General features: G+C 33.7%; 1 protein-coding gene and 2 pseudogenes across 1 annotated transcript; all 3 read right to left on the bottom strand.

The window, feature by feature from the left end:
- On the bottom strand, nt 1-17365 carry LOC127144184 (uncharacterized). The gene is made up of 6 exons (XM_051079756.1): nt 17226-17365; nt 16807-17133; nt 16560-16718; nt 16092-16481; nt 15927-16004; nt 1-135 (listed from the first exon to the last, which is right to left on the bottom strand). The coding sequence occupies exons 1-6, from the start codon at nt 17292-17294 to the stop codon at nt 1-3; spliced, it is 1158 nt and encodes a 385-aa protein (XP_050935713.1). The 5' UTR covers nt 17295-17365.
- Nucleotides 10633-26877, bottom strand: part of LOC127144495 (pyruvate kinase 2, cytosolic-like) — an 86611-nt pseudogene continuing 70366 nt past the window's right edge.
- On the bottom strand, nt 24596-26620 carry LOC127144494 (ATP synthase subunit a-like; annotated as a pseudogene).

Below are 26877 nucleotides of genomic sequence, written 5' to 3' on the forward strand. Positions count from 1 at the left end.
TCAAACATGGGCACTTAATAGAGTAGTGAAACCTTTGTCATTACGAAAACCAAATTGAATGAACGCTTCCACTTTCAATTCATACTCCCTGGACATCCTGTTCTCATCATCCATGATTTGTCCATTAGACGATATCTGAATTCAAATATCTTAGAAGTGAGCCCCTAGCAAAACTTGTTTGCAGTAGAAACAAGGACGACAATATTGGTAATCAAGAACTTCTAACCAAACGCACAAGATACTTAATTAGGTTATCTACCAATGCTTATCTGCTTTCGTATGCACCAACAAAATTGCAACTTATTTACTATGTGAAGGGTATCCATGACAAAGGTTGCAAAAATTTCTAGACCATAGAATTTCTAACGATAGAATTTCTAATATACTATGCCATCCTTCTCATTTCCCTTTCCTATGATGCAACCTATTTTCTTCATCATTCATACCCAGCTCAAACCTCTATCAAAACATATCCACTTCTGTCACTTCTCTTAAATAAATTCACACATTCTCTATAATACAATAAAACCCCTTATAATTCCTATATATTTACACACATTTTTCAGTGTATTATATTCGTATACATCTTCGCTTTACTTCATTTTATACTTCTTAACAAACAATCAAGTATTCGTTGTTATGATACATATGAAATCGATGATCAAAGAATGAAAAATATAAATACAATGCACAGAGAGAGACCTGCATATGTGTTAGAGAATGTGCAAAACTAAATACTAATTAATTTAAATTAACAATTAAACTAAATAAAATATACCGATTATCTAATAATTCTTGAGGGACTGAGAAATTATTTGGCACAAAATGGTGGATATGCACCCTTCTCAAGGTGATATACCATAAAATATACACTAATATTGGCCACATAAAATATACCACATGCTTTTTTGATATTTGTCTATACCTCATTCAATCTGTTTCTTGTCTTTTCTTTTTTCTGTTCCCTGTTTGTACAACGTTGGTGGTGGGGGTAGATATATCCATGCATAGAGTACGAAATATCATATACATGTGACATCGTGTACTAAATATTATAGAGCAGAAAATATGTGTATATGCATGTGAGTTGTGACATTGTGTGGGTCTTTTTAATTTGTTCCCATGTTGAAGGAGTGGCATCCCTTTCTTCTTGGACCCCCGACCCCCACATCGAATAAACCATTCACTACTTTTCCTTTGCCTCTCATCAAACACCAAAACTAATTTATAGAATTATTCAAGACTATAAGATAGTTTTTTCCCCTTAAAATTGGTTTTATTTCACACAACAAGAAAAATCAAGCATCTACAAGATAATGAAAACAGATAAACAACTCCAGAGATACTAGTCGATGAAATTCAAATCAGTAAACAGCTGAATTAAAAAAATATTTTAAGAAGAGACCAATCAAGCGACAACCACTTACGATTGAAGCACCGAATGAGAATTGTGATGAATCGTCGGACAAAGGACAATGACGCACTGGACGAAGAAGCTTCGGATGAACACTTGGGAAAGACGGGAAAGCATCGAACGGAGGAAGCACCGGACGACGGAAATTGTAAATATAGCAACATAAATGTTAATGAAAATAACAACATAAAGAAAAATGAAAGGTAAATGTTAAATAAGGTAAAAAAAAATGGTTTGAAATAATAATTTTTTAGTTAATTTTAGGTTATAATTGTAGAATCCAAAGGAGACTATAATAACAATAACTCAGTTCACTAATTAGGAAGCAAACACCCGTTCTCTAGAAATCAAATAGATTTTAAAATAATAATTGTAGAACCAAAAATATCGAATTTAATTAATATCTATAAATCGTATTGTATTTAATAAGAAATATTTTAGATTTGCTATATTTTTATTTTTAATTTTTGAGTCCCCATAATTTCATCAATTTTTTTTTTTAATTTGCATTTTCATTCTAAACACATTTCATTAAAATTATTGGAATTAATTTTGATGAACGTTTATTAAAAATATAATAAGGAAAATTGTAAATTTGAAAGGAAACAAACTTAAGATGATTATTTATTACTTTTAACCCATCAATTGTCTCCCAATTCTATTATACAAATTTGAAAGGCCGAAATTTACAAGCTCAAAGATTTTGGGTAATTTAATACATAAAAATCTAATTGGAAGTTTAGACATTTGTGTAGTTTTACTCCTTTTTTTTTCCGGATAAATCTCCCTTAAAAAAGAGGAATGAATTAAAATTTTGAAAGTTAAAAAAATGGAGTTTTTTTGAAAAAAATATAAGAAACTGCTAAAATATTTACCCTATGCATGACAATTTGAAAAAGCTCGTATGTCCATTATTATTTACTTTATTATTATTATTATTATTATTATTATTATTATTTACTATTATTATTATTAATTACTAGTATTATTATTATTAATAATTTCAAAATAATAATAATAATAATAATAATAATAATAATAATAATAATAATAATAATAATAATAATAATAATAATAATAATAATAATAATAATAATAATAATAATAATAATAATAATAATAATAATAATAATAATAATAATAATAATAATAATAATAATAATAATAATAATAATAATAATAATAATAATAATAATAATAATAATAATAATAATAATAATAATAATAATAATAATAATAATAATAATAATAATAATAATAATAATAATAATAATAATAATAATAATAATAATAATAATAATAATAATAATAATAATAATAATAATAATAATAATAATAATAATAATAATAATAATAATAATAATAATAATAATAATAATAATAATAATAATAATAATAATAATAATAATAATAATAATAATAATAATAATAATAATAATAATAATAATAATAATAATAATAATAATAATAATAATAATAATAATAATAATAATAATAATAATAATAATAATAATAATAATAATAATAATAATAATAATAATAATAATAATAATAATAATAATAATAATAATAATAATAATAATAATAATAATAATAATAATAATAATAATAATAATAATAATAATAATAATAATAATAATAATAATAATAATAATAATTGTAGAATCCTAATAATAATAATAATAATAATAATAATAATAATAATAATAATAATAATAATAATAATAATAATAATAATAATAATAATAATAATAATAATAATAATAATAATAATAATAATAATAATAATAATAATAATAATAATAATAATAATAATAATAATAATAATAATAATAATAATAATAATAATAATAATAATAATAATAATAATAATAATAATAATAATAATAATAATAATAATAATAATAATAATAATAATAATAATAATAATAATAATAATAATAATAATAATAATAATAATAATAATAATAATAATAATAATAATAATAATAATAATAATAATAATAATAATAATAATAATAATAATAATAATAATAATAATAATAATAATAATAATAATAATAATAATAATAATAATAATAATAATAATAATAATAATTGTAGAATCCTCTTTTAGTCCTAGAATCCCCTAACAACTGTAGGTTGCGCTACAGAAACACATTCATGTAGCCTTAAGGAAATCACCTTCTCGTTCACCATAAACATCGATTAATCATATTTCAAAACCAAGTATAATAAAAAACTTGAAACACGATGTCGCACGTGATCGCGACGCGGAGCGACCGACATCCCCAATCATTTAATCTTTAATATTTAAAAGGTTTGGAGTTGCCACCAATCATATTAAGGTGTGATTGGTCACCAAAAAGAAAAAATTGGTCTACGTAAATTCAGATTTAAGGTTCAGGAGTTAGTTGTGTGTAGGGAAGGTATTAGCACCCTACCACACCTATAAAAATGATTACTAAAATTTATCTTTTAAACTAAATTAAAGAGATTCACAAAACAAAGTTTTTTATTTGATATTTTTTAAATGTCCCATGGTTATCAATTCATATCTAAGAAAAAAAAACTGAATTGATGATCATATGGGTGACATGAGAGTCATTAGAAAAATAGAATTTAATTTTTATTTAAAAAGATTTTTTATTTACCTCAAGAATATTAAAATATCAAACTTTGATATTTTGATTTCCATCATAGGCTTTTAATGAAAAATTTCATGTATCTAAATAATTAATGAATTAAAAAAAAACACTACTCAATCCCATTCTAAAATATAAAATTGTTAGATATACTTTCTTTAAAAATAATTTACTAATTAATTTTTAAAAATTGAGAAATTTTATGTATTTATGGGATTTTAACCATAAAATACATAAATGAACACTACTCTTTCCCATAAATAGTACAATATAAAATAGTTGGCAAATATGACAAATAATACAACCAACAATATATGTTGCCAAATAATACAAGTTGGAGATAATATCTACATATTCAAAAATAAAATATTGGAAATAATATGCTACATTAGAAATATATACAGTTTGAGAAATAATGTTTGGAAAGTAAATAATATACAGTGGTGAAATAAGTATTCTGCCATTCAACAAATCTAATCAATCCATATCAAACATATTTAATAAACAGTAAAAACAACCAAATTAAACCCTAAATTTAACAAACTTAAATCAAATGGACATAGGTAATTTGATGTAACAATTTTCAAATAACCTAAACTTAACAAAATTAAAACACAAAAGCAGATTTGATGTGATGGTATTTAAACGATCTAGGTCTAATAAAATTAAAACACCATAACCCTAACAAAATTAAACACAGTAAGCAAATTTGATGCAACAATATTCTATTGGTATTCAATTGATTTAACCTAATAAAATTAAAACACAAAGCAGAGGCATAATTTAATGAAAAATAGATTCAATTGGTCTAAACTTAACAAAATTAAAACACCCTAAATCTAAAAAAAATTAAACACAGTATAGCCTAGTCAAAATTTGATGCAACTGGTTTAACCTAACAAAATTAAAATACAAAGCAGAGGCATAATTTAATAAAAAATAGATTCAATTGGTCTAAACCTAACAAAATTAAAACACCATAAACCTAAAAAAATTAAACACACAGACTAGGCAAAATTTGATGAAGGAATAGATTTAATTAGTCTAACCTAACAAAATCAAAAGCTCGTTAAAAATCAATTTAACGAATTTAAAACAAAACAAATTTGAAGAATGGAAGAACAATTTACGTTCTAATAAAGGGAAAAGATGGAAAGAAAAAGCTTACCTTTTGGCAGAATAGGGAAAGAAAAAGCTTACCTTTTGGCAGAATAGTTTTTCGCTTTGCACCCTTTTAACTGATCTCTCATTTTTCTAAAAAAATCTCCTCCTTCCCTCTTTTTTTCAGCTTTTTTTTTTTTTTTTTTAAGATTGCAAGATCGTGAGGATCGTGTTTGTGATAGTGGAAAAGTGGGAAGAATCGTGAAGAGGGAGGGGAAAAATTGTGGGACTTGTGAGGAGGAAGTGGTTGAGAGAAAAGAGGGAGGAGATATGAAATTTAATTATTGTTTTTTGTTTTTTTAAAATAAATAAATTCAAATTTAAATCAACTTAATTTAATAAAAATAAAGTAATAAAATAAAATAAAGTAAAGTAAATATAAAAAATAAATGGCCAAAATATGGTATCTACAGCTTGCCCCCTTTGTCTATCCTGAAAATATTTAAAGGTAGACAAAGGAAATAGATAAAGTATTTGGACCAAATTTTATTTTTTTTAGAGTGAGAACCAAAAAAGATTATCAACCTTCTCTATGGCCAGGTTTGATAAATAAAGGACCTAATAAATAGGCTTCGGCCTCAGCTTCAGATCTGGGCTCGATTTAACCAGATTCGAAAAGACATCAACCTTAGCTCCAGGACTGGGTTTGATAAGTAAAGAACCTGATAGACAGGCTTCGACCTCAGCTTCAGATCTGGGCTCGATTTAACCAAATTCAAAAAGACATCAACCTTAGCTCCAGGACTAGGTTTGATAAATAAAGGACCTGATAGACAGGTTTCAGCCTCAACTTCAGATCTGGGCTCGATTTAACCAAATTCGAAAAGACATCAAACTTAGCTCCAGGACTAGGTTTGATAAGTAAAGGACCTGATAGACAGGCTTTGGCTTCAGCTTTAGATCTGGACACAATTTAACCAAATTTGAAAAGTCATCAACCTTAGTTCCAGGACTAGGTTTGATAAAAATTGGACTCGTCCTACTTTGGACTAGGTAAAAATTTAATTTCAAAATAAAATATTGTGATTTCCAAAGAAATAAATAGCTCAGTGCTCCATTCATCAATCCTCTTAACAATTGATCAGTATGACCACCGGATAGAATAAAACACATATATCATGAAAGCTTTTTAAGTTGCCGAATTTGCCACTCTTTGAATCAAAACTGCGAATGACTGCACTATGTTGTAAAGATCCAATATTGTTTAGTCCTTGGACATCATAAAACGTGAATCCCTTTAAGATGTAGACTTCCAATTACGATAACTCCCATCATAATAAAATTTGTCTGGACTTGTAGACACCTATATTTCCTTAAATGTTATCAAAAGAAAATCATAGCTTTTACTTGGTTTGCAAATACAATAAGTTGTACTGGATCCTTGCTAATTAACAAAATGTAGAATAATGGACTGATGAATCATGAATGTTTACTATATTTTAGAAAGGATAAAAGAAAAGATTGTCAAATAAACATATGTTTAATAAATATAATAAGAAATGAAAAAAAAATTGTGACAACAATGCTTGGAATAGGAGTACAAAGAGAGGGGTGAGAGAAAGTTTACACATCTGGAAATAACATTCTAAGAACTAAATGTAAGTTTCCTAGAAATACCCCTGACTTCTTTCAACATTACGAAACCCTCTAAGAAAAGATCTCATGCATAATATCTTCGAACATAATCTGAATTCACAGGATTTTCTAACTCAACGCCATCCATATTAGTCAAAAGTAGAGCTTCTCTTGAAAAAGCTTTTTTCACTACGAATGAACTTCATAATTAGGAGTCCATTTTCCTCAATGATCCTTTTGAAACAGAAGTATTCTTTTTAATATCAAATCTCCCTCTCGAAAGCTTTAGGGATGCACTTTCTTATTATATGCTCGCATTAGTCTTCTTTGGTAAAGTTGCCCTCCACAACAAAGGTGTCAAAAGCTAGGGATAAACAAGCACCACATGACAAAATAAAATGCTGGAGGCCAGGGATAAACAAGCACCATCACAGCAAAAATAAGACTCTGAGGTCCAAGGATAAACAAGCACCTCCACAACAGAAAGTGTCAAAGGCTAGAGATAAACGAGCGCCACATGACAAAATGAAACACTGGAGGCTAGGGATAAACAAGCGCCATCACAGCAAAAATAAAATGTTGGAGGCTAGGGATAAACAAGTACCTTCACAACAAGAAGTGTGAAAGGTCAGGGATAAACAAGCGTCACATGACAAAATAAAATGCTAGAGCTAGGGATAAACAAGTGCATCATAGCTAAAAACAAAAAGATAAATGTTATTCATGAATGCATGTATGTATGTACATACTATGACATGCTTATTTTAATAGTTTTCTTTTTTTAAACATTCTCTAGATTCTTTTCAAAAGAAGAAAACGAGTCAAAGCATACAAAATAGGTGGTTTACTTTTTCCCAAAACTAGCTATTAGGTATCATGAACTTGAGCCGTAATCGATTCTAAATTGCCTTGAAAATCTCCTTAGAGTGATTATTTAACCAAATAAAACACCATCTCTAGTCGTTAAGACCGATGGTAAATAAGTAAGTCTATAAAAGTCAGTAATCTTGTAACTTAGATCTTGATCTTAAAGTCCTTCAATCTTGAAACTCTTCATAAGTGAAAAACTATAATGGGTCTTATAATCTTGAAAGAGTGAATTTTCTTAGAATTGGCTCTCTTATGCAAGTAATAGTGACAAACATCCTATACTTTGCAATGCAGTCTTACTCAGATGGACGATACTTGGACTTCGATAAAGAAAGCTAGTCTCCCCCTATATATTAAATTAGGGGAGACTACCCAATATGGTCTTTGATAAAAATAGGAAAACTCCTGTTAAATTCATTTTACGAGCAAAACTAATGATTATTAGATATCTTACAACTTAGTCACTTCCAAAATAAAGATTTTGACTTGTTAGTTGAATAATCCTCTTGTTCTCTATTTCAACGTCTCAAGCACAACATATTTTAATTCCTCTTCTCATGAATAAGAGATGGAGATTTGAAATCCAACCTTAATTTGATGTCAAAGTCTTCAATAATATCATATATTTTCTTTCATGTTAGACAAATAGGGAGGATAAATATAATATTGAAAAAGCATTTAAACCAATAATCCATTTTATTTTGGAGAATAGAACACATGCGACTGTCAAGATGCCATCCAATTCAACAAGACATTAAAAGGTGTGCCTGTTATAAAGGTCTTGCCCTATTCCAATAGAAAATAATCTTTGATTTCTCTTGCAGTCTTAGGTAGTTCTTTTTTCCAATTGAGATGCTCCAAATTTTGCAAGAAGGGAGAAACCAACTCATCAGATTGAATTGCACTACTAAAGACGATAGGGTCAAATGCTTTGTTGTCATTTCTTTGCTTCATTTATTTGACTTTTCCTCTTCATAGATCACCTGTTTAAATGATGGTAGTGACACATGGCTGATAATGCTCTACCCCGAGCTGACCTCATGCACTTCATCTTTTCATTTAGTGGGATTGCTTTTAATGATGCTAACTTCTACTTCTGCATCCTTTGTAATCCTTTCTCTTTTAAAATTCGCTTACAAGTCTTTCTCTCATTGTCATAATGTAAAGGGTATTTTATAGTAGTATGTAGCATTCATAACACTTATAAAACACTAGTGACATTAATATCCTTACTCAATCAACTGAAGGTTGCCCCTGATCGACTATCTTTACATCTTTAGGCATATTCCTTAAAAGTGTCCAATGCCTCATTTTTTATAAACTGGAGATTAAAACGGTATTAAGCCAAATTAATAATTTCCTTGTGCTATTTCAAGACTTGTGCACTTGAGAGATATCCAACTACATGTACCAATGAGTAACTGAGCCAATTAGCCTATCTTTTTATGAACAACTAATTGGCGCACTAGAACATCTCAACTAGGTTGACACCTTCGTAGCACCCTCATCATACCTCATACCTAATAAAGAATACATTCCTTATCACGAGATCACATAGTATTAAATTAGGTGTTCTTGAAAGTGGAGAAAAAATTTGTCATCCTGGAAGTGGACCGACATCCTTCAGTCGTACATGATGAAATGACTGTTAAGGTAGTCGCCCCCATTATACTTTCCAAATTTTGGCATCTTCAACTTGGGTGGAGTAACGAATGACATCTAAGACTAGACATAGTTGTGTCACCTCAATGTCTTCATAAATGTTCTTTTCCTCTATTATACACAATCTTTCTTCTAGAAACTTTGGTATAATCTTCCTTCGAGATTTGTGTCTTCAAAGGTCTTCTTATCGATATTCTCATTTGTTGTAGAGACTAAGTCGCTTGTTTATGGTGGAGCTTGACCACAATCTTGTATCAGGTATGCCGTCCAGTCTACCAATGACAAACCTAATAGCTTTTTAAAAGTAAGAGCATGTGGGTGAGGAGAAACATCATCTGGAGCTTGGTTCTAAACCAATTTCACTTGTTTGAATGCCCCTGCTACTGGTCTATCTTTAACTTAAGTGAGGGACTTTAAAACCTTTGCTACTTGTCCTTTTAACACTTTGACACATCCTTTCTGATTACTTGCACTTGGTTGGGGAACTCTTCCATGACTTCGACCAATAATGAATGAGGGGTGAAATCTTTTGAACTATTTGTAAAAACTTTGACTATTTTAATCTTTCTAAAGAGAGAGAATGGTAAAATTATTTGAAGTTATTTACTAGCGTGAGATTTACGCATGTGAAATTTCATCTACAATGCAACAATCATCATTCTAAAGTGAATAAAATTTACTAATATTTTCAAGAAGAAATAGTTAAATGCTATGACTAATGAGATTTTTAAACAAAATACTAGCCAACAGTTTATAACATACATACAAGTACTGTTTATAAACATATGATTGTAATGCATCATGATGAAATGACTCTTAGTGTTAGATCATGCAAGTAAAAAGATATAATGATGGAATAAGAGCATAGTATAATACTATCCATGATATATTTTTTTTCTAACAAAAACTTTTCCTTTTGGTGCAAACTTCCACTCTTTATTTTATAGTTGCAAAAAGTCAATAACATTAAAACATTAGTAGTTATTTATTAAATAAGACAAAAAAAAACTTAATAATAGTGTAACTTCTTATAAAGAAATCACAATTTTTAACGAGATAAAATGGATAACAATGTGGTTATATGAGATAAAAAAAAGTTAATACACAAAACTGACAAAAGTTTTACGAAACCATCTAAATTAATTATTTACTCTAAACATATAGTGATTTAAGAGCTTCTCTCTTTTGATTAATTAGTCAAATTTGTTGGCTGTGATCAAGTATGTAACGACCCAACTCCTTATACTAAGTCGAAGCCATTACTAATTTAAAAGATAAATAAAATTTGTAAAATTTAGGTAAAAATAAAACAAAACCTCAAAATTTTCATTTAAAAGCATAAACAAATGTGATTAGAGATAAGTACAAAAATAAAATCTTAACTTGGGCCCTATCTAGTTTTAAAGAAATAAAATAACAAATAAAGAATAAAATAAAATGCAAACATTAAAATCTGAACAATGACATAAAGCGGAAGCAAAAGATCCCTATGGCTCGCCACGATCACTTCTGGTCACTCGCCAGCTTGCCTTTGCTCTTATCTCTGCCTCTGACTGAAAAATAGAAATGGAAAGAGTGAGTTTAAAATACTCAGTAAGGGGCCCACTACTAGTCCTGCTAGGTGCCTGTTAACTTCCTATTAGAGTCCTGAAAAGTGGTACCCAAGAACTGGCACGTTCCCGAACACGTGCAACATGTGATCTTGGAGGAACATAACTGGTCTTCGGTGATCCTAAAGGAACACTCAGGATAAACTGGTCTGTAGTGTACTCGGAGGAAACACTGGGCTGCGAGCGATCCCGTCGAATCACTCGAATCATGTCTATGTTAATGCCAGACTGACGATCCCATCGGACTGCGGAGTCCTAAAAAGGTGGTGATCCAGAAGGACACCCATGCAGGTACGACTCTAATAGGATAAGCTAACATACACCCTAACCATAACATACACGTAACAAATCATCATCACATCATCAAGTCATACCATATCATCATGTCATATCATGTCATCATGTCATATCATATCATCATTAAATTGTCATGCCGTTATGCAATCTAATCATCAATATACATAACTAAAAATACATGCGATCTCTTAATTCCACTCGTAGGTCTAGTAGTAGAATCTCGGGAAATTGCCAAAAATAGGTTAAAAAAAGAGATTTAAATGAATTTTGGGACAAGTTTTCAAAAGAAAGACTTTTAGGACAATTTGGGTGTGAATAGACAAAAATGCCCTTCCTTAAATTTCCCTCTTCCACGTTGCTTTCCCTTCTCTCCACCATCGATTCCTTCTCTTTCGCGTACGTTCCCTTTCCCTTCTCTTTTCTTTCGTGTAGAACACCTGAACCTACTCCGGCCATCGTCACTTGCCCATCGTCACTTGCCCATCGTCGCTTGCCCATCGTCGTTTGCCCTTCGTCGCTTGCCCTTCGTCGCTTGCCCTTCGTCGGTCGTTGTCCAGTGCATTTCGTTGCTCCTATTCGGACCATTCAATCAACTTCGAGCGTTTTATTTAGGTGAGTTTCATGTCTAACCGATTTTCAATTTATCTGCTGTAAGTAAATGTTTGTTAGGGTATTTGGTGCTATTTTCATCCGTAATTGTCTGGTTTTTGGAATTGGACTTATTTGCCGTAAATTAGTTTAGTCAAATTTTGGTTTTAGGTTCTTAGAAAGTTCAATGTTCAATGGGTAGTGAAAAATGAATTGAACTAGATTTAGTTGGATCAAATAGAGGAGGAGTAAGCAATAGGAATAGAAGGAATGAAGGTTTTTTTTTTATCTCGCACGTTTTTTTTTTAATCTCGCACGTATCTCGCACGTATCTCGCACGTTCCAAACTTTCACTATTTATTTCAAAATCAACTTGGTACACCTCCTAATCCATTTAGAGCTATTCTTTGCATGTTTAGTAACTCTCTTAGGCCCTCATGCTTTATCTCGCACGTATCTCGCACGTATCTCGCACGTATCTCGCACGTATCTCGCACGTTCCGAACTTTCACTATTTATTTCAAAATCAACTTGGTACACCTCCTAATCCATTTATAGCTATTCTTTGCATGTTTAGTAACTCTCTTAGGCCCTCATGCTTTATCTCGCACGTATCTCGCACACATCTCGCACGTTCCGAACTTTCACTATTTATTTCAAAATCAACTTGGTACACCTCCTAATCCATTTACAGCTATTCTTTGCATGTTTAGTAACTCTCTTAGGCCCTCATGCTTTATCTCGCACGTATCTCGCACGTATCTCGCACACATCTCGCACGTATCTCGCACACATCTCGCACGTTCCAAACTTCCACTATTTATTTCAAAATCAAATTGGTACACCTCCTAATTCATTTCTTTACATCTTGCACGCATTTTGTAGGTTCTTAAGTTCAAATCAATTTTTGAAGATACAAAAGTACTTAAGGTAGTTTAAGGATGGCACATGTTCGGATTTTAGTGCGTCACGGTGGTGAATGGGATAAGGGACGAAGAAAATATGAAGGAGGAGTGTTAAAAGGCATTGTTGTCCCTAAAGAAATAACACACAAAGATTTACAGTCTGAACTATATGACCTTGCAGAAGTTGACCCTACAAAGTTCGACATAAAGATAAGATGTATATATGAGATCAAAGGGGAAAAGGAAGCTCCTCCATTTGAGTTAAGCAATGACCGTGATTTGAAGTTTTATATTCTTAGTGAAAATCCATTGGAGGTCCCCCTATACCTATCGTTTGAGCCTACAAGCAATCGAAGCATGAAAGTGTTAAACAAAGATTACAATTCAGTATCTGGGAGCAACCAAGTTCAAAATTTAAACCCTCATCCTCCTCCAATTGGAATGGATAGATTAGATGAGAATGAAGTTGATATTGGTGAAGTTGAGGGTGGCTTGTGTCATAACATGATAGGGACCAATTCGGCTATATGGGAATCATATGAGTCATATCATTCAATAGATGATACTTTTACATTGGAGTCAGTTGAGATGTACAATGAATTGTTTGACATCCCAGAACAAAGAGATGCTCCTACAAAAGATTGCAAAGGAAAAGGTAAAGTTGACTACAGGTCCTCTAGTCGGAAGTTGAAGACAAAAGGAAGTGGCTGGTCGGAAGAAAGCTCTACAAGTGAAGAGTTGGATGTAGGACAAATATTTTTTTGCAAGAGAGATTTGTCAATGAGATTAAGTGTGTTGGCAATGAAAAAAAATTTTCAGTTTGTAGTAAAAAAGTCTACAAAAGAGGTTCTTTTCGTTAGATGCATCGACAACAAGTGTGGTTGGAGATTGCGAGCGGTTAGACTGAAGGATTCAAATATATTCAAGATTAAAAAGTATGTGAAAGTTCATTCATGTTCTCTTGAGTTTTTGAATCGTGACCATAGGCAAGCAAAATCTTGGGTTGTTGGAGAATTAATAAAGTCCAAATTCAAGGGACCCGGTCGCATATACAAACCACGTGATATCATAGAAGACATGAGGCAAGACTATGGCATAAATATGAGTTATGAGAAAGCATGGCGTGCCAGAGAAAATGCATATGAACGAGTGCGAGGGTCTCCTGAAGAGTCATATAATCTTTTGCGTAGATATGGTGAAGCACTCAAATTTACAAATTCAGGTACAATATTTCACATGGAACTCGAAGATGATCGTTTCTTTAAATATCTTTTTATGGCTGTTGGTGCATGTGTTAGAGGATTCTTAAATTGCATTAGACCGGTCATAGTCATGGACGGAACATTTCTTAAGAACAAATATCGGGGTCAGTTGATAGTGGCCGTTTGTTTAGATGGTAACAATCAGATCTATCCTCTAGCCTTTGGAGTAGTTGATAGAGAAACAGATGACTCAATACAGTGGTTCTTAGAAAAATTGAAAGAACACTGGTTGGCTATTGCAGCTGATATGAGAAAATGCAGGATCTACGTGTTCGACTCAATGCCAAATTATGTTGAGCAGAAACTTGTTGATGAAGCTCTTCAAATGCCTGCACGATGCATTGCCTCACTCGCGATTGCAATTGGAGTCAACCTCCATTCAGATCGTTTCACATATGGCCCTTGGCCAATACGCAGATCGAAGGCCACATTACAGAAAGGGCGTTCATTGGATTGTGGAATTTTCGGTACCAAATTTGTTGAATGCCTTGTAACTGCTAGTGACCTTGGTTGTCTAACTGTGCCAAACATGAAACTGTTTAGACAACAATATGTGCTGGAACTTTGGGCCAATAAATACTTTTGCTAAATAAAAAAATATATATTCGTTCTTGTACTTTTCAGTTAATATTTGTATTCGTTTATATAATTTTTTTATGTAATTTTTATAGAGAGAATAACATATTATAATTTTAAACTTTGTTATAAAATAAATACTTTGTGATATTTTCAATTAAACGCGACCAAAATTGAGAAAGAATATTTGAGTTAATATTTGTATTCGTTTAGATACATATCACAAAATATTCGTGTAGAGAAATACTCATCGCGCACATATGTATAAACGATCTTCTTAATAAACGATGTCTAAACGATCTTCTTAATAAACGTCAAAATATTAAGCGATCGTTTAGTAAAGTCTAAACGATCGTTTGGTAAAGTCTAAACGATCGTTTGGTAAGTGTAAACGATCTTCTTAATAAACGATGTCTAAACGATCTTCTTAATAAACGTCAAAATATTAAGCGATCGTTTAGTAAAGTCTAAACGATCGTTTGGTAAAGCCTAAACGATCGTTTGGTACAGTCTAAACGATCGTTTGGTAAAGTCTAAACGATATTCTTAAAATCATAAAAAAATTCAGCGATCGTTTAGCTACAAGTAGTTTTGCAACATAGAGAATAATCGATACTACTAATTGAAATGTCAATTGATACTAATTGAAATGCAACATGCACAATAATCGAACAGCCAATTGATACTTGTGATTTATGTTAATATTTCAATACATAGGAGTGTTGGTCCATAATTGAAATGCTAATTGTTTTCTAAAGTATGACATGTTTTCTTGACATAATGTATCTAAACCAACACCAGCAGCTATGTACTCAAAATACTTAATTGCGAATACGCCACAATCACAATTATTTCGTTGAAGTGGAATTGAGTCAACAATGACAACTGGCCAAGGTTCCTTGTATGTCGATGATCTACCTCTCCTATCAAAGAAGCCAGTACTATCTAACAACTTTGGCACCAACTGTCGAATGGGCAGTAATATGTTTGTCATCTCTTCGGCAGTTGTAAGTGACGGAAGCGAATCCCATACCTTCACTTGACAACTTACCAAATCCAAGCATAATAGAACCCAATGGTTGCCATGGACATTGAATGGAGAGTAAACGTAATCAACACTTGCCCAAGGATCTTGGAAGTCCACTTTTGACCCGACAACATAGTCAACCAACCTATACTCTTCGTCCCAGTCAAACGGGCGATTCTCTTTAATACATTCTTTGTATAGGGGCCACATCGAAACTAAAATGCGCTGCAAAGAAAAACATACAAACGCAAATATCAGACCGAAAGACAAATATCAAACGCAAATACATACATAAAGTAACGAGACGATTACAAACCATAAAGATTGTGTCTGCAGTTGTGAAGTTCTGAGAAGAAGGTATCCCGGCTGCCTTAATCTTCAAGCGAATGAAAAGAAAAAGTGCATCCAAATGCTAATACAAACAAAAGTAAGCAGTAAATGTATAGAACCATAACAATGATAAAATTATAATTGCATAAATGATAAGATAATCCCATACCTCATCCGACAACCACCGGCGACACATAAACAAGTCTCTGAAAAAAGCCTTCGATTTTTTCCCATGAAAGGTTTCACGCAGCTCATCGTCTGTACGCTTGTCTGTAATCCAAGCTCGAAGTCTATCTAAATGGACGTCAAGTATTTTGTGCATAGGATCATAAACAATTGCTTCAGACTCAGAGGTGCTGGTGGTTGATGTCAGAGACCGTTTAGGTAGAGTTGTGAATGGGGTTGATAGGTAAACACTTGCACGCTTCCTACGGGCGGGCCGAACGTGTGGTCGTTGAGTGAGAAATGGTTCTATCTCTATGACGTCCTCATCGTCAACGACATCTATTGGCTCCTCTAAACCAATATCAACCTTCTTCTCCAACACATCTTCGTCACCCTATGGAAGCTCATAATGCATTAGTGTATATAATGATAGAAATTAAACATCAATATTAGCATGAACATGGAACCAAACCTTCTTTTTAACTTCAATGTGTTCATCCTCCTTTGGCATCCTCAACCAATTAGGGGTACCGCCTGTGTCAACATCTTCGGTCTTAGCATTATCCACATCTTTACTTTCTAATGTATGATCTACTAAGCCTTCGGACACCTTGTGGTCCCCTTCGTCACCCTATGGAACCTCAAAATGAATTAGCGAGAACATGGTTACCAAATATGAAACAACTAACGTGAATACACTTAACAGTTTCATTCCTAACCTTTCTTTGAAGTCCAATGTGCTTCAATATGGTTGACATCAGGCCCTTCAATTCGTCAATATCAGATTTTATAGTATTAAGTTGCCCTTCAACAACCGCTACTCGATCTTGGAGATTTCGAATAGCCTTTTTCATCTTAATCTTGGACTTCTGTTTCTTACTCTTTTTGAACTCATCTTCATCGTTAACAACTTCTCGTACTCTTTTTGAACCACCATTCTTCGACTGAATAATGGTAGATGAGCGGAAGTTTTCAAAAAGTTCACCTGAAGCAATTTTCAATTGCTCCTCTTCAAGTGTCATCTCAATGACCGCCTTAATTATAAACTGCAAATAGAAAAAGGCAAATGTATTTAGGACAAAGAAATAAGCACAAAATCACGCGATCCTTAAGTAAGTTACTATTGCTTGCTACTTACCATTGGCGAGTCAAACACCTGGCTTATAGTTTGGGACTTTGGTGATTGTTGGCACACCCACCTCAGCATTCGTGGTACGGCATGATCGTTTACTTTATCTACACCACATCCAATGATGGTTGGTATAGACTCATATGCCCAAACCTATTCCACATTTGACAAACAAGTTTAGAAAGTGCCACAAGATATATATAGATATATAAACAAGTGGTTATACAATCGTTTGAAAACAACTATACGATCATTTAACATAACTAAACGATCGTTAAAAAACAACTATACGATCGTTTAACATAACTAAACGATCGTTAAAACAACAACTAAGCGATCGTTTAAAAGAACTAAACGATCGTTTAAATAACTAAACGATCGTTTAAAATAACTAAACGATCGTTTAAAATAACTAAACGATCGTTTAAAATAACTAAACGATCGTTTCAAATAACTAAACGATCTTTTTAAAGTTTTGAAGTAAGAAGTAAGAAGTCACATACCTGTAATGCATGCGGAAATCCATTGATAGTATATTTTTTTGTCTGTGTTGATTTCTTCTTTCCCTTGGCATATTGCTTGTCCAAGGCTCTTTTCAATGCACTTAGCGTGCGTACAAAAACAATCCGACCCCAATCATAATTATTAAATGAATTCCAATCATCAGCAATCTTGAAAAAACCAATGTCCACTTTGGTTCGCCTATCTTTTCCCAACAAAGATATCTCTATAAAGTAGACTAAAGCTAATTTGACGATATCATCGTCATCACCCTCGTATTCCAAAAATATATCTTCTAAGTCGCTAACGTAAACACAGTCCTTGTCTTTGAAAAACTTCTCCAACAGTCGACTATTCCCACCCAACTGAATATAGTCCTCTTTAGGACCCCATAGTCCAGTTACGATGTTAAACTCTCTCCTACCGAAAGTACAAACAACGCCCCCTAGTAAGAAACTTATAGAATCCTTTCCTTCATCTTCCACCTCCCTTAACAGTAAGTAGTGGATGAGTGGCCCATTAAAGACAATATTTAGGTCCAAAAAGTGCCTAAACTTTGTTTTCCTAAATAAGGCTAATTGATCGGGTTTGAGTTTGGCCTTAATATTATGTGTTGTCTTTTCCAAATGAGACAAACAGCTTACTAGGGAATAAAAATGATGGGAAGGATTAATCTTGTAGAAGGGTCCGTCGGTCGATGTTGAAGTCGATGTCATGATTCAAGCCTGAAGAAAAAGCAAATTCCAGCAAATATATTGAAAATGTGTTACAGATAAAACTCACTGAAATAAGAGAACACGCTCAAAGTTGATTCTTAGGTTCGAAAAGGAGAAGCGACGAAATGCACTGGAGGACCGACGACAGACGAACAGTCGGAGTATCTTCGAAGAGCAGAGCGGGAAATTTCAAAAGCCAAAGAAAGGAGATGTTTTTTTTTTACTTCAGGTGTTCTATGCGAAAGAGAAGGGAAAGCGAACGTGGGTAGGCGAAACAATCAATAGAGAGCGATAGAAATTTAATGAAGGGCATTTTTGTCTATTCACACCCAAATTGTCCTAAAAGTCTTTCTTTTGAAAACTTGTCCCAAAATTCATTTAAATCTCTTTTTTTAACCTATTTTTGGCAATTTCCCTAGAATCTCTTACCTGGAGATTAGATCAATCAAAATTTAACAGTAAAATCACGCCTTCCAAGCAGCGATGTCCTAAATAGTTATAAAAACTAAATTTAATAATTTAACCTTTAAAGAATTAAGGGTCCAAAAATCCATTTGAAGTAACTTACCCAAGATCAAGGCCTAACTCGGTTTAGACTTAGTTGGACAAATTCCCAGCTCGGCTTCCAGTTAACTATAGTCAATTTAATCCAACAATTAACTTAGTTAAGGTCAAAATAAACCTTAGCTGGGTAGACTAAACCAAATCAAGCATACCAAGGCTTACCAAGAAAAATGGGTCAAAAATAGGGTTAAAAGAAGCTTGGCAGCTCAACTGGCTTGACTGGAGGGGGAAAACCGACTGGCAGCTCAGCTGGAGGAAGGGACTGGCTAGTCGACTCAGCTAAGGACTCGCGTGTGGCTCCACTCGGGTAGACTCTAGGCACGACTCAGCAAAACAACGCACGTGCGGCTCGACTTGACACTTGCGGGCGGTTGGAGGCACAACTCGCACACGCGGCTCGAACGGCTCAGGCGGCTGTTGTCAGGTTGACTCGGGTTACGCCTGCTGATGGTTCGTTGACAGATAAGACCAACGACGAAGATGGCGACGATGTTGCTACTGCAAGTCGGACGACTCGATTCGCTGCGAACGACTGAAGACGGAGGTGATGGCTGACGAAGCGTTGTCGTGCGTGATGTGCTTCACGTGACGGCTGACGCTTGCGCACGGTTCGACTATGACGGCAGCGCGACTTCAAACGACGGAGGCGACGCGCCTGATGAAGTCGATCAGCTCGGACTGACGGCGGTTGCGGCGACGGTGGCGGTTTGCAAGAGGGGGTGGCGACGGCGGGATTAGGGTTAGGGTTTTCTCCTTTTCTTTCCTTTTTTTTCCAATGAAGGAGATAACACAACTTCCTATGCCATATTTAAACAAAATAATAGCATTAATTATTATTTTTCTTTTCCTTTTCCTCTTTCTCCAAACTCAACCAAATAAAACAAAATTTCTCTCCTCATTTAAAACCCACCAAATCTCCCTTTTTATCTTCTTTTTTTCCCAAATAAATCACATAATCTCTCTTCTCAACCAACCAATCATCTTTATCTTATCAAACTATATTTTCATAAATCATTACATTATTCTCACAATACAATTATTAAGTCCTTAAGTCCAAAAATATCCCCAAACATACATAACCAAAACAAATTAAACATAAATTTCAACTTAACAAAAATTTGATATTTTCAGTTATTCAATAGAATCAAATCTCCATAAGATAAAATCTTCAACATTTAAATAACACCCAAAATCTCAAAATTATACTTAAGATAATAAAATTAAATTCCTAAATTTTGGGGCGTTACAAAGTAAAATGTCAAATTTACTTTAAGAAAATTGAAAAAAAAAAAAGTGAAATCTTTTCATTATTTTCTTTGATTGATTTTTTACTTGGAAATATTTGCCTCTTTTAATATAACTTTCAAAATATTAAAACTTTATAAAAAAGATAATATGCACGTTGTTTCACACAAATAAATTGAAGAAACAAAAATGAAAGTTATAGGTTTTTTTTTACCAATTTTTTTTTTATACTTTGTTCATATTTTTTAGCATTTCAAATAATCGTTCTCAAAATTTTAATTTTTAAGGCTAATGTTATTTAATTCTAACATGTGTTTTCTTTAATCTATTTTCGCTTGCTCTGCAGTCCTATACATTTCCATTATCTTACCTAGCCTCGTCTTTCATATGATGAAAGCGATAGCTTTCTAGTAGTCTAGTCCGAAAAGATTTGGATGCCCGACCTAGCAATTTAATCAGATATTCTGATATAAAGTAGTCTTCCAAAACCGAGACAACAAGATAGAGAGAATCCACATATACTAATTTTGAAGGCTACCTTTATGGTTTAGTCTTCATTAGAAAAAGGAAGGTTGAGATCCTATTATTCCACATATTAGGATTACTCAATGGGTCTGGGTCTTTCACTAATGCTTTTCGTACTCATTTACTAGGAATGTTCGTTCTCTCATTTTGCCTTATCATTCTTCTACTCTATCGCTAGGCGGTGAGGCTATCCTACTTTATACTGAATTCTACTATTGAAAAGAATCTCTTTGCCCCTACCATGGAGGCTTTTGTCCCGAGAAAGATTGGTCGAGTTTTGAGTGATCACTCTTCGTACTTCTTTTGATATGAGAAATACCTGTCTCGTGAGGATAGACTTTCTCAATTGGATCTTGTCTTCCAGACTTGGTGAAGCCTATTGCAGCTTTGCACCCTAGAGTGGGATTCGAAAGAGAGAATTCTAACTCCGCCTGCCTATTCACATAGTGGAAATTTTCATGGATTTAACCTCAAACCTCTTTGAGGTGGGATGGGCACTTGACCTTTCGTCTCGAGTTTCCAATTTTAGTCTCTCATCCATTACAAAAAGGAAGAAATCAAGAACCTAAATAACCTATGGAAGAAGACGAGAGAAGAAATAAAGAGCTTAATGAGAGGAGCGAAAGCAGCTCGACTATAAGGAGATGACATTTGATTATTGCTTGGATTATTCCTTATTTCTATATGATTCCCACTGAAAGTCTCAAGGAAGAAAGATCAAGGGAGCGCAAATCTGACTCTGGTATAAAGTTCTTTTCTAGTCTTTGGATAACGAGAAGGAAGAAAAAAGAAATACAAGAGGGAGTGACGAATAGGGGGAATCAACTCATTCTACTAGGGAATTAGACTGGCACGAGAAGGAAATGAATTGGGCTTAGACAGAGGGCATATACATATACAAAATTAGATGTGGGGACGAGAGAATAAGATAAGCGAGAAGAGAGAGAATGCTACCCTGAACTCACTCTTACAGACATGGGGAATTCCTAGCTCATGATCCGAGAGAGAGGTATTATAAATTCAAAGGATAAGACAGATTCAAGTTTTTGGCTTTCCATTTCCTCTAGAAGAACTTTCTACTCCATTCTTCCTCTCCCCTTCACAGATCGATTTTTATGGTCACCCAATCTGCCTATCTAACGAGAAAGGAGAGCAAAGTTGCCTAAGGAGAATTGGCTTGTCAGCCTAGCCGGCCTGGAAGTGAGCTCCTTACTCGCGAAGGCCCCATTCCCATGGTTCCCCTTATTCATTTTTTTTTGAAAATAGATTTTCGGTCTCTTTATTTTTATTTTGGGATCTCCTCAATATTTCTAATTTTATTTCATAGAAATTCCCCTATTTCTACTAGAGGAAACCTGCAAAGGACAGAAATTTTCTGGTCTTGCACATTTAGTACATTGGCTAGCTATTGCTTTCTGTCTAAGCTAAGGGTGGAGGTAGGAGAGTAGTCCTTTTCTAGAGGAAGGAAAGGAATGAAATGAAAGGAGTAAAGACAAAAGGTAGGGGCTAAGAGGTTGATGGCTATTATGCCTCTTCCTCTTGAGAAGATTTGTCTTCTAGCTCAAAATAATCAGCTTAGGATTGCGTGGTATGTATATTTCTTATTCTTTTTTCCCCTAATCTATAACCATAGAAAAAGAATTCAAAAGCAGTTACGTGGGCCCTTTATATGTCATGAAGGCAATAGAAAGAAAGTCAAGCGGTGTCTACCCTATGGAAAAATTGTTAATTCCTTTAACTCCTATTCGAATTCGATTCTTGAAGAATGAGAGCTCTTAGTGAAATAGTGGTATGGTCTCAGTCTGACCAGGAAAATACAGCAAGTGTGAAGCTAGAGTGAACTTTCTCTTTAGGTTGGAATCAGTACATCCTTAATATGTGAGGGGACGGTCTGGTCGTATTGCCTTCTAGTTCCTTCTTCCTTTCAACTCCTGCTTCTTTCTTCATTCACTTTTTTTGCAGCCAATTCAAGTACTTTTTCCTCTACTCCCCTATCCAGTTTCAGTCTTTTCCATATAATCTGGTCCAAGCTAGGAAATCAGCCAAGGTCCTTCTTCATCTTCATCTTTTTTTTTTTCCGTCTTCGTCAAAATAGATTATCACCTTTTTTTTCTTGGGTCAGCCAAGTGAGACTTGTGTATCAGTCCTTCGCCCTTTCTTAGCCAGCAAATACGACACCACACACTTTGAACGACTGTATGAGTGGGATCATAGGTTGACTTAGAAAGGTTTACCTTTTTTTTCAAAGGAAGAGAGAAAGAGATCGCCGATACAATAACTTGCTTTTACTAATAAAGAACTGGTAGTCAACTGAATTTTTCTCTTTCGGACGGAGTGATCTTTTTCTAAAAAAGGAAATGGTAGCCTAGCCTAGATTTAGGCTACCCGAGCTATTCTTCCCTTCCTCTTAGTTTACAGGTTTCCTTTCGTCTTTCCAAATTGAGATTGGCTTGGTACTTTGCAATCTCAAGATATTTGGTCAAGATCTTTTACCTATTCTCGTGATAGATAAGGCATCTTTTGGCTACAGTCTTCAGCCTCGAACCAATAGAATATTTTTTCTCACGGGCATCATATTGATTTTCTTCCACAATCCTATTTTCTCAGTCTTCTTCTTAGCCCCACCTGTGATTTTCCTTCTGACTTCTCAGCCAATCCTTTTCAAATATTTTAAAAGAAGGAAGTAGAATGTCCGCAAGCCATTGCAAGCCTGGGCAAGGTATCCTATTCACCTAGGACAAAGCGGAGGCATTAAGCAGCCTTGTATGAGGCAAGTTGGACTAGGGATTAGATAGTTGCAAGAGTCAAAGGGGACTTGAGATATCCCATGACATGCCTCATCTCTCCTAAGTCAGGAGTATTCCGCTATCTTACTATATCACCTTCCAAGACAAAGCATATTGGGTATTATTAGCATATACTCGATCTATTAGATATATCTTAATAGAATAGACGCATATATCAGAGTAATAACCATCTCCTTGACTAATCATTAGGAGTCAGAAAAAGGGAATAGAGAGTAGAAAAATCCCAAGGCAAAGCCAAGATGTCGTGAATAGAGATTTTAGGTAAAGTATCAGAAAAGAGAAGTCTAGATGTGGAAGATAAAAGAGAAAAAAGAATGAAAGAAGGTAGAGAGACCAAAGAGGCAAATTCTTAGGAGATTTTGAGCATAAGAAGAATGAGAAAGAAGATAGAGAATCATAGGTAAATATAAACACTTTGGCTTTGATTCCTTTCTCCTTCCTCTAACTACAATCTTCTAAATATCAAAATTAGATTCTTTGCCAGTTACCAAAGATCTATTCCTAAACGAATTGATTGAGTCTAGAAGTATGGAAATTCATGAGGTTTTGACTTTATCTAGATACCATTGAAGGATCAAATAGTTAAGAATTAATATATTCCCACTACGGAAAAGAAAACCTCATTCCATTTTGATATAATACCTTACCAGATGATACAAATATCATGTATCCTATCTCTCATTCAAATCTTTTGAATCATAGCAGATAAGTAGGAAGATTTAGTGAGGCATAGCCTTGCCAAGGATACCAATTGGAGAATCGTCTTGATTCCTTTTATAGTAATCTTCAAGAAATGGGAAGGGTAGATATATTATAGAGGATTGACTTAAAGAATGAATTCAGTCTAATTCCATCTTCTTAAATTCTTTTAGCCTTGCTCATTATTTTTTGAATCTACCTATCATTTCTAATAATGGATATAATAAGATAGCCTTGCCAAGGATATCATTTCTAGATTTTTGACAGTGTCATGCCCTTCGGCCGTAATAAGGCAGGTGCGGCTTACTAAAGCAAAGGGCAGACACCAATGAGAGTATTCTCAAGTCCTGTGAGTGAGGAGAGGGGGACAAAGTAGCGAGACTAAAAGGAGAGGGTCATGTGCCTGCATTAGGAATTGAGTGCTTTACGAATTCCTTCAACAACTCAAAGCTAGTCTTCTTGAGCAGCTGAATAGCCTTCACCTATCTTAATGGAATAGTTTCCAATCTTGACAAAGAGCTCTCACTGGTCTAAGATGAGAAAAGTGAAGGAAATGGAAATCCAGACTCCTAATCAACTCAGATTGGGAAGATCATTTGCAGGACGTCACCATGAAAAAAGTAGGACCACATTCGCTTTCGATCATGACCTCATTCTTCTTTTCTATTAAGAAGAACTTTCGATACCCTTCTCTTTCGAAAATGGGTGTGTCCCTATCGAAATCTAGAATGAAGCAAAAGAATGCAAGACTTTCTATCATCAGATATTTCCAAATTCTTAGAGGAAAAACTCTCGCTTGGAAATAGCGAGAAGAGGAATGAAATAACGATACTAGAAAAGGTATTAGAATGAAAGAGAGTTTCCCACGGAGCAGTTATCTCGCTTTCTATCTTTCTTCAGAGTCTATCCTTTCATCTGCTGACATTCTGCCTGAATCTTTGGTTGAAAGAATCGACATTAAAAGGCAAACTTTCCGTCGCTTCGCTTCGTGCCTTGCTTATCCTTTTTCTATACTGCATGCTGGCCAATCATAGATAGTAGTCACTTATTTCATTCTGGCTAATTAAACTACCATGGACGTGTTCAAACTACTAAAGCTCGTAGGAATAGTTCAAGAAGCGTATGTTTGGAGTCCTTTCGCTTGAAACTCAAGGGCTCCTTCAAGAATAAGGAATAAGTCATTTCGCTTGAAACTCCTAGCGGAGTCTCTCCTTTATGTTTGGAGTCGAGTTATTTCAAAAAAGAAAGGGCTCCCACCTAATAAGGATAATTACTTTCGCTTCGCCCCTCTCCTCATCATTTGGAGTTGAGTTATTTCATAATGCACTCATACCTAAGAATAATAAGGGATAGTGACTTTCGCTCTCAAATTCTTCGATAATTCTTTGATTCTTAATTTTGAGTTGAGTTATTTCATAATGCACTCTGAACAGTCGGTTTGCTTTGCGCCTTACGGAGCCTCGCTTTTGTTCAATTATAAATAAATAACCATTTTTTATGGAGATTTGTAGCATCATTCAAGTAAATACAGGTTGAGATCGTAGAAAGATGAGCTTGTGATATAGCTACACCTAATTCCAAACCGGTTAATGCAAGAACAATAAATAAAGGGCCAGGATCTCTTATGAAATAGAGAAGATTATTCATACATAGCATAGTCCAAGCAGACCCACTTAAAATCTTTACTGAACTATGATCGGCCATGATATTAGCAAATAAATGTATTCATGAGCTTAATGCGCGAAAACAATAAGGGATTAGCTCAAGGAGTATTAAAAAAGGTGTTAATGGTAGTGAAACTCTTGCGGGTAATAAAAAACTGAAAAAATGAAGCCAATTTCTTTGAAATCCCACTATAGTAATAGCAATAAAAAGAGAAAACGAGAGACCCAAAGTAATGAGAAAATGACTTGTCAATGTGAAGCTATAAGGTATCATACCCTGGGGATTACGAAATAACAAAAAGTCAAAGTGACTGAGATGCGAGGGAAAAACTTTTCTTTCACATTTTCGGAAAGACCACCTATCTGTTCATTTACCAAGTTCGGGACAAAATCATAAATAAGCTTTACCAAGGATTGCCAAGCATTTGGTACTGAGTTTTCTCCTCCATTTTAGTAACAAAATGAAGCAGAAGTAGGACTGAACTGAGAGTTAGCAGCATAAACAAAGATGGATTTGTGAATAAGAAATAAAAGTTTCCTATATGCATAAAAATCAATGGGAGAATGGAAAATTGCTCAAGTGGGCTGTTGGGTGTCAGAGTCAGAAACACTTTTCATTTCATCCATGTAGTTCTGCTTCTTTCAAGAAAAATGAAGAAAGACTTCTCGAAAATCGCAGTTTGGGTTGGTCCAACCAATTAAGAAAGGCATGGGATGGACATTGCTTGAGATAAGTCAAGAATAATCTATATATATAGAGACACTTTTTTTTTAAGAAGAGTTAGAGTCATAAGGTTCATTGTGAGCCCCAACGTCAGAGGAATGAGCATTTTTGGGACTAGCCCGCTTCCCATACTCGACTCAGGCTATTGTTCGGTCCTCTTGAATGTGGAATCCTTTTTTCTAGTGGAATGACAAACGAACTCATATTTCATTGAGC

This window comes from Cucumis melo, chromosome 12 (genome assembly GCF_025177605.1).
Source record: "Cucumis melo cultivar AY chromosome 12, USDA_Cmelo_AY_1.0, whole genome shotgun sequence".
In the NCBI taxonomy this organism is placed as follows: domain Eukaryota; kingdom Viridiplantae; phylum Streptophyta; class Magnoliopsida; order Cucurbitales; family Cucurbitaceae; genus Cucumis; species Cucumis melo.

Coding starts and splice junctions, on each gene's coding strand:
- LOC127144184 (XM_051079756.1), bottom strand. CDS start 17,294: ATGCTGAGGTGGGTGTGCCAACAATCACCAAAGTCCCAAACTATAAGC. Junction 16,482..16,559: donor ACATTGAAGTTAAAAAGAAG/GTTTGGTTCCAT, acceptor GAGCTTCCATAG/GGTGACGAAGATGTGTTGGA. Junction 16,005..16,091: donor GCCGGTGGTTGTCGGATGAG/GTATGGGATTAT, acceptor TGTTTGTATTAG/CATTTGGATGCACTTTTTCT.